A 12,724-nucleotide genomic window follows, 5' to 3' on the forward strand; every position below is an offset into this window, starting at 1 on the left:
AGCATGAGAACCATCAGGCCACCTGATGGTTCTCTACTATTTGATAGTAATAAATTTTTAGTCACCTATAACTAGGCAGACTCAGACTAGGTTGAGCTTGAAAAATAAACAAATGACCTGCAAATCTTGATAATGTTGTGGTTTAGTCTGATTCAGAGGTTGCAATCCATCTTCACTGCTGCAGTTCATGGAGAAGACGTGATATAGAGCAACGGGTAAGATAAGACAGGGCCTACATAAATAAGGGGGAAAAAAAGTAAAACCAGAACACACCAATCACTAACAGCTCAACACAACAGATGCACTTTTCATTCACAGAATCTTGTTCCACTGAGGTAAATTGTTTAGCAAATGAAAAATCACATTCATTCCATAAGATCCATCAGGGAAACCAACTTTCTGAGTCGATTACTAAGTTTAGACCATGATACAGATATATCAGTAAAAGAATAAGAAAGAAAAACTTGACAAAATTGAACATCCCTTTTCTTCTCGCAAACTCCCTTAAACACTTGAAATCCGAAAGCCGCACTCATCAAGGCTACCATTTCTCTTAAACTGTTTTGAGAGAAGAACATGGACGGTAGCAGACATATTCACTATGATGACCATTTCTATTTTCTTGCAAGAGATTCCCCTTTATGCTCGCTGCCAGCAGTAACAACAAAACCTGCTCCTACCTGAGTACATAAGGAAATGTATGAAAATGTAGATAGCATGAGATAATGGACAAGCACAAAAAACAGAACGAGAGAACCACAAATAAATTGCTGTCCTCTCATCAGTGAAGGATCCAGGATAAGAAAATTCTTTGGATAATTTATACATGCACAACCAAATAGCCGAGCAAGCTAAAATTAGTGTCGACCAACTCAAAGGAATTAAGTTTCACATTGAAGTTTTTCCAATAAATATCTTATAAGTTACAAGTTAACTCTCACACTTGAGAAAAGAAAATTCGCTGAAAATACGTAGCTACAACATTTAAATTTCTCAAATGAAAATAATTATTGCGAAAAAATTGGTTTTTGATAATTTGAATAAAAAGTCTAATGATATCTGGACCTGATTTAAGGAATTTATTAAATAGAATGAGAAGCAAAAGCAAACACAAAAACAGCAGTATGTCTAAAATCCCATAATGAGTGCCAAACACATCATAACTAAAAACATCAGCAATTTCCTTCGACTTAAAAATTATCACAAATGGCAGAAAGCACAAGTGTTATTTTACTCAAAACGCATTTATCAGTTAATCTGCAGAAAGGATATACTTTCACTAAGTACCAAAACGAGTTATTATTCTACTTCAGTTTCTGTTAGTTTTATGAGCCAGTACTTATGCAACCTATTTATTTCAAGAATAACAAAAAAAAAAAAACAAGCAATTCTAATTTCAAGATGTTACATTATATGTTTCTTTCTCTGTATCTCGTGTTTCTCAGAACGAAACTGAAAAAGTATCTATTCACAAGCCAAATACCACCCATAAATATTACCTGGCAATCCTTCAGAACAGCACGCTCATGGAGCTGAACGTTACTACAAACAGCAGAACCTTGGATGGAACATCCATCACCAATAGTAACATGGTTCATCACAACAGAATTCGCAACCTGAAAACAGAAGGAATCTGTTTTATAAAGCAAATCCATTGAAAATTTAATTCTCTATTCTCCTTCAACAATTTTGGCATATACCTTTACGTTTGAGCCAATTCTGCAGTGACGACCAATGAGTGAGCGTTTGACGCTACATTTATCGCCCAATTGTGAACCCTCACCCAGCATACATTGTGGGCCAACCTAAAACCATGAAACAGACAACCAGATAAGTCAAAGGAGGATACAACTTTACTGTCTCCTTCTTTACTTCTTTTCTCATATGTGGTTTATTTCATCCACTTTAAAGTTTTTCAACTAAGGAACGCCGTCAATGGATACATGTATGTGACAAGAAGAGAAAGAATCTAGATTTACTGCAAAAAAAAAACAAGTTAAAGTTGCAGAGAAGTTTCACTTACAGTAGTTTTTGATCCAAGCTCGGCTGATGGATGGATGACGTTGTTATGGACGGAAAAAGAATACCCTGATAAGTGACTTGCCTCTCCTATCACCTAGCTCATTCATGCAGACAAGAATCAGCTTCTTCAGTAAAACTAACACATAGAACTACATTAGGAACAAATTTCAGACTATGAAGTTTCTCACATCTCGATTTATGTCATTAAAAGCTTGGATAGAATTCAAACGCGCACAGTATTTGCTCTTGTCTGCAATATAAGCACAACATTTATGTGTTCTTCTTGGTGCAGGAGAAAAACCATTACAATCTGGAGCGTAAATGTCATGAAAGCTTGGTGTTGCCAGGTGCTGTGAGAGTAATGATTGGCTATTTTGTGAAGCACCATTCTCATTCCAATTTTCTGCTTCGGGTGCCCCATCAGAAGCTACTTTTGACCTCTGATTAGCGATCAAGGAAACATAAGGGATAAATGAAAAAAGAGACTAAGAAACATGAGAAAAAGAGAAAAACGTCTTGTGCTGTTGTAATCAGCTTGTTTTTGTTTAACTAACCAGTTGACTCCAAACTAAATATGGCAGAACATCCTGCTTCAGGCTTTGAAATGTTTCATTTTGATCCAGAACCTCTTTTAGAACAGACCTAGAAAAAATGTTAAGGGGATATGAATAGGTAGTAATGTATACAGGAAATTATTTTTGCAGAAATTCTGGAATTACAGAAACAGAATCAAGATTCAACAGAAATCACATACCACTTAAAGGCGTACAGATGAGCGTCCATGAGATCAGCCCGAATCTCCATCTACAAAAAACAGAGCGATGGAAATGATGTCCCTAAGAGGGGGAACAAACTAAGAAATGATTTAGCACGAGGAACGGCAAATTGTCAGAGAATAGTCGGTAACTGCAGGGAAAGTAAATACAGACAGCCTTAAACACCTATTACTATAAATACTAGACATGAACAGCTATAAAAGATGGTATACAGTCCAACTTTGGATGGTAGTACCCCACCTTTTATGAGTCACAGATATTTGGTCGGCACCAGGTTAGATGCGGCTGGTCTAACTCAAATAAAATTACTGAAACTTATTCCTCACCATAAGCAATAAATGATATCTGAGTACAAACTAAAAATAAAGTTGCACTTGCACCAGCTATTTGAGTTGAGCATAATATTATTTCCATGGAAAAAAATATCAAATAAAATTGGAAAGGAATGCATTTGTCCAAAGTAATACAATCTCGCCTCCCTTTGTTTGCCATGTCTAAAACCTAAATTGTATGCCGTGGAATGGAGCGAAAACTCATAGCCATCTTTTCTATTATTTTAATTGATCAATTAGGAAGACATATTCTAGGATTCTAGGGTTTCTCATTTTCTTGATCTGTGATAGCCTAATAATATTCATGAAAATTAAGACATGTCTTGCACGGCCTATGTACAAGAAATTAAACGACCAAAACCAGTATAAAACCAGACTAGAATAGCTGTGCAAAATAATCAAGCGATACATTTTTTATATAAACATAGAGATAAAGAACATTAAATGAAAAACGTATCCATCATTGTACGGAGTTAGACTTGGAATCTCAATCAAAATCAGCTTACGCTATGGGCGACTTTATAAAACTTAGCCATATATCACGTTTTTTGTTCTATAGATATGTATGCAGCAGTAGTGGTTGTCATAGGTCATAGGTGGAATACAAATAAGAAAATTATTGGTTAATGTTTTTCAAAAAAACAGCTGAAATTTGATCTTTTTTTTTTAAATTTAAAAAAAAAAAATGAATGTCAATAATAAATTTTAACTGAATTCTAGAAACTTGTACCAGTTTGAATAAGAACTGTGTGATAGAAACGTACAACTTTGATAAGAAATGAAGTTTACAGGATTCACTATTCACAAGGTGATATTCAAATTGGTCCAATTAACTTGGTTTAACATTGTATTGTATTAAGATTGATAGTTCGCAATCTAATTGTAATATCAATATACAAGTTGTTCTATTGATAAAAATGTAGACGTGGATTCTCTTATTGATTCCATAGGAAGTGTAATCACAAATTTACAATATGAATCACGTCGATATTGAGTCATCTTTTATGTTACAGATCAAGCATTTGCACACAAAAAACAAATCTATCTAATATTTTAAGATGCATGCAAAATTCTGTATTGCCGCACAGTTTTTGGGTAACTTTCTATTTCTGTTAGAGCTAGATTTTTAACAGGTCAAGTAAGATACTATGTATCTTCTGAACTTGTTTTAAATTTGTGATGTTTCTCAAGTTTTATTGAGCACTAATTTTGAACACGAAAAACAAAACTATATAAAGTTTTGTAAGATGCATGCAAAATTCAGTATTGCCTCACAGTTTTTGGGTAACTTTTTACTCCTGTTAAAGCTAGATTTTTAACAGGTCAAGCAAGATACTACTCCCTCCGTCCTAGTTTACTTGCCAAAATTGAGTTTTTTTTAGCAAAAATGTACCAAAAAATTACTATATTTTCCACTAAAATTTTCTAAATATTAAGAAAGAAATAAAAACTAGGATATAAAAACTAATATAGTAAACAAGTAATTTGGAAGATTGGTGGCGTATGTGGAAGTAATTTGAATTTGTTTCAAGTTTTTGCAAAATGCTATTTTGGCAAGTAAACTAGGACGGAGGGAGTATGTATCTTCTGAACTTGTTTTAAATTTGTGATGTTTCTGAAGTTTCATTGAATACTAATTGTAGTTTAAAACTTTATGTATGACCTTTACAAGAGTTCTATTTGGATTCTGTGCCTGATCTGAAAGATAAAACTTTGGATCCCAACCTACTAGGTAACTGCTTGGCTTCTTGGAGATACTATGTAAGTTTTAAACGCTATACTGGCAAACACAATAGATTTGTAACATAACTTTAAGAACATTTTTGACAAACATAACGTTCACATAAAACAGTTTTTTTGGCTCATCTAGTGGTGAACTTTCGTGATATTAACAATATCTCACAACTCTTAGCATTTGGCTTGCAACAAGGGCATTGAAATCTCGCAGAGTGAACGAACAATTATTGTTTATTTTTGTATCTAATTTGAGAGATATAATTTTTTTTAAACTACGCTAGCTCTTTTATGAGGTACTGTAATTACTAAAGTTTTATGATCATCCCTGTGAGAATGCACCGGTTCGCTGCTTGTTTTCTGACTAAGACCTGAGAATCCCTGTATCGAGTTTTTCTTTCTAAGAATCATTTAAAAAAAAAAAAAAGAGGGCTAGTCTTTTCTCACGTCAGCAGTGGTTAGGAAAGTAACGGACTTGAGTAACAATCAACGAGGCTCTTTAAAGTAGGCAAGCAGCCAAAGAGGGTGTTGGTGTGGAGCAAATACTGTGTGATCAGTGATAACCAAAAACAGAAATTTCATGGGGATGATGTAAGTAATGTTTGTTCTAGTAAACTGTTTTGGGTCAGAAAGAGATGCATTTTGGCTTTCACACAGACCAGTGACCCGTTGCATATAACACTATCATACCCAATGTCAAATAGCAATTACAATCCATACCTCGCCTGCAGCTTGGAGAAGACTCTTTTGAACTTTAATATCTTTCTCAACTTCAGCTCCTGACAAGAGGCATAAAAATTCCCATGATAAAGAAGATAGACTAGACTTTGAAAGTGACCAAGAAAATCAAACTAGGCTTGTTACCTGTAGCAACAAATAGTAAGAATTGCTGTGTAGGGTCCAGTCCGATAATATTATAACGTGCTGGCTTTTTTGCCTTGTCCTTTCCACCAGAAGATCCAGTCTCTGATGGAACAGGGGTAGCACACAGAAGTGATGTTACAACTGCATCATGTCTTCTATGTGCTGCTGCAACAGCTCCGAGAGGAACATTACAAACAAGATCTCCACTAACAACCTATAAGCAACATTCAAAAATAGGTTTACCAAGGATAAACAACAAATTTCAAGTTTTACATAAAACTATGAGAACATGATACTTGCCAAGATATCATTTGCAGTAAGGTAGTGAGCAACAGCTCGAAGAGCGCCAGCAGTTCCAACATCCTCAGGCACTGCAGCAACCTACAAATGAAAGAATCAGTTCAAAAGCTTGATAGTCAATAGCTGAATAAACCAAAAGCCAAATTGATAGCTGAAAACTTCAAACAAGCATAGCAACTGGCAGAACAGTGATCCTCACATACTATTAAAACAAAATTGGCTTTTTAAAGTATGCTTAACTCATTCCATTTTGCACCAGTTGAAACTCTTATTTGATCACCAAAATCCAGTCCGTCTAACTTTAATCAATCCACATAGGGATGGAAATCCACTGTCCCTCTAACTTTAATCAGTCCACATGCGGATGGAAACCCACTGTCCCTCTAACTTATACAATATTTCTTGTTTGTCTATATCTATGTAAGAGATACTGTATTTGTTATTCTAATTTATACTTTCCAGCTTAATCATTTGAGATTTTCATAATCAAACTCTAAATTAACATAGCTTTCTTCAACTAAAGTTTTAATTATGAATTGTCATATATCTTACTTACAAATTTTGCGTGCCTTCCATTAACTCAACTTACTTATATGTAATTCAAACATTCCATAACTTCTAACTAGGATTGTCATATCATGAGTTCACAATACATTTGTTTTCTCTTCACAGCTCACTTCTAAAGGATTCAAATAAACAGAATAAAAAAGAAGAAGACCTCAACATGAAGACGAGCAGCATAAGTACTTGATATCCATGTTCCAACTTTAACAGCTGCATCTTGACCTTCCACAACCTAATTCAAAAAAAATAAAAAAAAATAAAAAAATATATATATATAATTAACCAAAAACCCTAATCTTTAAATACAGAAAGACAAAGAAAGTTTTATGTTTAGAGAAAGAAGCTTACGACGATGAGATCTTTGAGATTAGTTGATTCAAGAAGTTCAAGAACATAAGAAAGAAGAGGACGATTAGCCACAGGAAGTAGAGGTTTAGGGAGATCTTTAGAAACCAAAGGTACTAAATTCTTTGATGTACCACCCGCTAATACAACTACTTGAAAATCCATTTTCGTCATTGAATTAATACAAATTCAACGACAAAAAACAAAATTGGATTTGATAAACTAACAATGAAAGATAATTGAGTTTTCTCTGGAAACTATCAGGGGTTAGTCCTGAGGGAGTTTGAGGGAGTCTCTCCAAATTTCCGTTAGTCGTGGGGGAGTTTAGAAGAGTCTCCTAAACTCTCTAGAAAACACCTGTTAGTCGCTGGGGAGTTTGAAAAAAGCTCTTGAACTCCCTGTTAGTCATAAAACCCTACAATACTAGGGAGTTGGTTGTTTTGGGGAGTTCGAAGGAGTTTTTAGTGTATTTTGGTCTCACAACAAATCTCTCAAAAGAGTAGAGATTTGGGAAGGAGTTTGGTGCGTAGAAAACCATAGGAGAAAGAAGAGGAAACGTTTTTTTCCAGATATGTTTTTTTTCTTCTTTGATCTCCATGATTGTTTATAATAGTTTGATTTGTGTACTATTTTGATTGGTTTTCATATCTTTGATCTCCATGATTGTTTATTTTGATTGTGTGTATAGTTTTTTTTGTGGGTACTCTCTCTCTGTCAAAACCCTAATTTGTGGTTCAAAAGATCTTGGTAAGAAATTGCATGATTTGATTATAATGATATCTTTAAATTCAACCGTTGGAATATGATGAAATTTGAGTATGTCGTAGTTTACCTTGTTATAGAAGTACAGTAAAATTTTCACGCGGATCATGTCATGTTTGCTATTGCAAAGCTTGCACAACATATGACTATGGTCTGCTGGGTTTAAATCCCGGTGGAGGAAGAGGAAGATAGTCATCCATCAACGCTTGTAAATGACGATGAAATTTTGACACAACAAACTCAAGAACAACAACGTCAAGAAGCTAATGCATGGAGAAAGAGTATAGCGGATGATATGTGGGAAAATGTTCGTGAACAAAGGGAGTTAGAATTGTATGGAGACCGTTAAATTGAAGGGAAAAAAAATTATCTCGTTGCACAAAATAACATACTATTGATACAGAGATATGATCATTTTCATTTATTTTTTTCTTTTGATTAAAGATCATTTTCATAAAAGAGAATAAGTTAGGAGTGAACTCTCTCAAACTCCCCCAAACTCCCTCTAATAAACTCTCTCAAACTCCCTACACTCCCCCAAACTCCTTGAACTCAAAAACACAAAACTCTCTCAAACTTCCTACACTCTCTCAAACTCTCTCAAAATTCCCGAGATTTAAAATACACTCAACTCCCCCGAAATCACTCGAGGACTAACCCCCTGTAACAATGCAAATTCTATTTGGAGGGTTTTGAGTTCTCACAGTTCTGCCTCTGGAATTTTAAGATTGTTATATTTGAATTAGCACAGTTGGGGTTGTAGCTCAAATGGTAGAGCGCTCGCTTTGCATGCGAGAGGTACAGGGTTCGATACCCTGCATTTCCATTTTTCTTCTTCTTTATTTATATTTTGTTTTTTTTTTCTCTTTTTTTTTACCTGCCTTATTAATGTATTTATTATTACAATATATTAGGAATCATACACACGAAAAGATCATATATTAAAGCTAGCAAATGTAATACAACATATTTATAAAATTATTTTTATCAAACGAATTAGAATCTATGCTAGATTTGTGAACTCGTTGGTTTAGGTTGCCTTATTAATGTATTTATACAATATATTAGGAATCATACACACGAAAAGATCATATATTAAAGCTAGCAAATGTAATACAACATATTTACAAAATCATTTTTATCAAACGAATTAGAATCTATGCTAGATTTGTGAACTCGTTGGTTTAGGTTTTCTGACATGTATTGTAGCCTTTTAATCATTGCCTCCTTCGCGATGTAATCCACTGCATTGTTGTTCTTTCTCTTTATAAATTTCACTTTAGCTTGAGGTAACTCGTCCAAAATTATCCTTATTTCCTGCAAGGTATTTTCTGCCCACCACGGAGATTCTGAAGTAACCCTGTTTAAGTTGTCTGCCAAAGCTTTGCAGTCAATTGCAATGACCACAGTTGATAAGATAATTTTTTTTAACCACGTAATTTCCTTCAGCAAGGCTTTTTCTTTTGCGTGAAAAGCTGACGTTGCCCACTCCGAACTCACTGAAAGGTGCATGAAGATCTCTTCATCAGTGGAGTACAGGATGAAAGCATATCCTATCGAAGAATCTTCTTTCTTGTAAGAAGCATCAATGAAGATTATCCAGCCTGAATTCAGGTTGTGCCAAGAATTGTTGATTGATATTTTCTTTTGATTCTCCTTATTGCTTTGTAGGGTATTCGACGGGGAGGAATTTAAGAAATTATTTATTTGTCATATTAAACTGACGGGGTCTGGGTGGATTTTATCAAAAACAACCGAACATCTGTATTTCCAAATGAACCAAAGTGTGGTGGATATTTTTACCTGAAAATGGCTCAGATCAGCTTCCGTAATCCACCATTTAACCCAATCAATAGCAGTGTTGGGAGAGTATCTAATGATTATATTATGTAGAGATAGACAAAACCAAACTGCTCTTGCAAAAGGACACTCGCAGAAAAGATGAACCTCCATTTCTTGCACTTGATTGTTACATAGATGGCAAATCGGGTCAATTTCCGTATTGTGAGCACCTAATCTAGCCGACGTTGGGAGGAATTTTTGCGCTATTTTCCAGATGAAAAGCCTAATTCTAGGGATGGCTTGAATTTTCCAGATCTTGCTCCATGGGAAATATGGGTCATCATTGTTGTCGAGATCCTGATTGGTTAGAAAGGTATAAACATTTTTGGCCGAGAATTTTCCTGATTGATGGTGTCTCCATCTAATAATGTCTTGCTCATGGTTCCTAGGATTTAAAGCTTGGATTTTTTCCTTGTCCTCCGGCTAGAAGAATTGGTTTAGCTTTTATTGATCCCATTTATTTTGATCCGTTATTAGATCTTGAACTCTTGTTGGTGCTTGTTCCTGACTGTTGGGATTTATTGGATTATCGCTACGTTAGGGATCCATCTGTCTTCCCATATTTTCATCGAAGATCCATTTTTTACTTGCCAAATAAAATTACCTTTTATTAACTCTAACCCTTTTTGAATGCTGGTCCAAATCCACGAGAGATTCGAAGTTCTGGATTTTTCGAGGGAGTGGGAATTTGGGAAATATTTTGCTTTTAACAGTTTGACCCATAATTGGTCTTGTTCAGTGACCAGTCTGCTTGCAAGTTTGGTAAGAAGGGCAAAGTTAAATTGATGGGGATTTTTAATTCGTAAACCACCTTGGGAAATGGGTTTGCATATACTTTTCCAAGCCCTTATAAATCCTCCTTGTCTTTTTTGCCCATCTTTTTTCTACCAGAAGTTTCTCTGAACACGGTCAAGCTGATCAAGAGTTGTTTTTGGCAGGGCGATGACTTGCATTTGATATGTTGGGTATGATTGAAGGAGATTTTATCAAAACAGTCCTCCATGCTTGAGATAACAGTTTCGATTTCCAACCTTGTAACGTAGAGTAGTGACGTTGCAGCAGCGGTTCAAAGTTGGCTTTTAGGTTTTTGTCGAAGAATAGCGGTGTACCCAGGTACACATCATTTTTGGTCATCAGCGGGACTTTTAATATTCTTGCAATTATTTTTCCATGTCTTGGGTGTATTTTTGGGCTGAAATAGACACTGGATTTTTGTAGGTTCACCATTTGTCCCGTGATGTTCCCAAATAGATGTAATATTTCCAATAGGCTTTTCGCTTCCCCCGGGTCTACTTTTGTGAATAAAAAGCAGTCGTCCGCAAAAAAGAGGTGAGAGATATTTGGTGCATATTTGTTTATCTGGAACCCAGATATTTTCTTGTCTTTAATTGCCTTTCGAGGAGTCTAGAGAGAATTTTCGTGCAAACTAGGAAGAGATAAGGTGATAAAGGGTCACCTTGTCTTAAACCCTTAGAGGTATTAAAAGATGGCCCCAGGGATCTATTTAGAAGGATTGAAAAGGAGGTTGTTGAAATGCATTGTAGAATGAGCTTTGTCCAGAATTCCGAAAATCCAAGAGCTAATAGGACTTTCTCAATAAAGTTCCATTCGACCCTATCAAAAGCTTTTGATATATTTAGTTTTAACGCTAGGAAACCCTTTTTTTCTTGGAGGTTTTCATCGAATGGATAAGTTCATGAGCAATGATGATGTTGTATGTGATTTACCGACTAGGGAGGAAAGCCGATTGATTAGGGGAGATTATTTTATCGAGGAGGGGTTTTAGTCTATTAGCTAATATCTTTGAGATGATTTTATAAATGGTATTACTCAGGCTAATAGGTATGAAATCCCCCGGGGTTTGTGGTGTGCATATTTTTGGGATGAGGGTTATGAAAGAATGATTGAAATCTTTGTCGAGGGTGGCCGAACGAAAGAACTCTTGGACGGTGTCGATGACATCATTTCCCAAAATTTCCTAGTTAGCTTTAAAGAAATCTGGATGGAAGCCATCCGGACCTGGAGCTCCCCATTGATTCATATTGTAAAGGGTGAGCCAAATTTCTTCTTTAGTGGGAATTACAGACAAGGAGGAATATTCTTCGATGTTGATGCAAGGATTTATGATGGTAGATAGATCAAAATCGAAGTTGTTGTTTCGGGACGAGCCTATTTGTTGGAAGTTTTTAATAAGCAAAGAGTTGATTTGATCTCTATCTGAGATCCATAGCCCAGAGGGTTCTCTAAGAGAATTTATCGCATTGATTCTTTTTCTATTTGAGGCGGAGGCATGGAAATATTTTGTGTTCTGATCATAATTTTTGAAGAACTTATCCCTGGAGAGTTGATGGTAGTAATCATTTTTGATTTTGTACCATTTTCCTAACTCCGGTTCCATATTTTTTAGTGTGTCTATTTTTTTAGAGATATTTACATATCTATGAATACTATCAATTTTATTGTTTATGGATTTGATATTTTTGTGTATGTTCCCAAAAATATTTGTGTTCCAATGGGCTAAGTCGGAGGAAAGTAACTTCAGAAGCCCAGTGAAGGATGTCTCGTTAGAATTGGCGAAGTGTAATTTCCAAGATGCATCTACTACCGTAGGTAGAGTGGGATGAGTTAACCAGGATTGAAGACATCTAAAAGGTTTATGGATCCTATATTTTTCTGGGTTTGAATCCAATAAAATAGGCGTATGATCAGAACCTACCCTTGGGAGGTGTGTTACCTTGGTATCCGGAAATTTATGGGACCACAAGAACGAAGTTAGCATTCTGTCGATTCGTTCGCAGATGTTTTCCTCTTCCTTTCGATTGTTTGACCAAGTAAAAGGCGATCCTTCGTACCCCGCATCTTGTAGGTCCAATGTGTAGATAGTGTTGATGATGAAGGATTTACTGCTGGATCCAGCTTTATTCCCACCCTGTTTCTCATCTGGGTCCAAGATTACATTTAGGTCGCTTAGTAGAACCCAGGGCTTGTTTATTTGTTGCGCGATTTCCAAGATATATGTCCATTGTTCGATTTTGTCATATGCTTCGACTGCTCCATATACACATGTGATTATTATATCTGTATTTCCTATTTTAGAATCAAAATGACAAACATTGAATTTTGACGAAATTAATTTCATTTCAATATTGTTGTGCCAGGCTATCACTAAACCCTTAGCTATTC

The 12,724-nt window shown here is 35.5% G+C and overlaps 1 protein-coding gene and 1 non-coding gene across 2 annotated transcripts; one reads left to right on the forward strand and one right to left on the reverse strand.

The window, feature by feature from the left end:
* Window positions 1-280: 280 nt before the first annotated feature.
* On the reverse strand, window positions 281-7,244 carry LOC113323360 (translation initiation factor eIF-2B subunit gamma-like). The gene is made up of 12 exons (XM_026571651.1): window positions 6,941-7,244; window positions 6,747-6,824; window positions 6,029-6,109; window positions 5,729-5,942; window positions 5,585-5,643; window positions 2,777-2,826; window positions 2,577-2,664; window positions 2,211-2,462; window positions 2,024-2,116; window positions 1,701-1,805; window positions 1,500-1,616; window positions 281-680 (listed from the first exon to the last, which is right to left on the reverse strand). Exons 1-12 carry the CDS (start codon window positions 7,109-7,111, stop codon window positions 615-617), a joined length of 1,374 nt encoding a protein of 457 aa, XP_026427436.1. The 5' UTR covers window positions 7,112-7,244; the 3' UTR covers window positions 281-614.
* Window positions 7,245-8,452: 1,208 nt separating this feature from the next.
* TRNAA-UGC lies at window positions 8,453-8,525 on the forward strand. Its single transcript has one exon. It is a non-coding gene; the product is annotated as a tRNA-Ala (tRNA).
* The last annotated feature ends 4,199 nt before the right edge of the window (window positions 8,526-12,724 follow it).

The sequence above is a fragment of the Papaver somniferum genome, chromosome 11 (genome assembly GCF_003573695.1).
Source record: "Papaver somniferum cultivar HN1 chromosome 11, ASM357369v1, whole genome shotgun sequence".
NCBI classification, from domain to species: Eukaryota; Viridiplantae; Streptophyta; class Magnoliopsida; order Ranunculales; family Papaveraceae; genus Papaver; species Papaver somniferum.

Bases quoted from the DNA above. Each gene is read 5' to 3' on its own strand.
- LOC113323360 (XM_026571651.1), bottom strand. From the start codon at position 7,111: ATGACGAAAATGGATTTTCAAGTAGTTGTATTAGCGGGTGGTACATCA. The intron at 2,665-2,776 runs GTATGTGATTTC...CATTTTTTCTAG, and splicing joins CATCTGTACGCCTTTAAGTG to GTCTGTTCTAAAAGAGGTTC. The intron at 2,117-2,210 runs GTGAGAAACTTC...TGAATGAGCTAG, and splicing joins TTAATGACATAAATCGAGAT to GTGATAGGAGAGGCAAGTCA.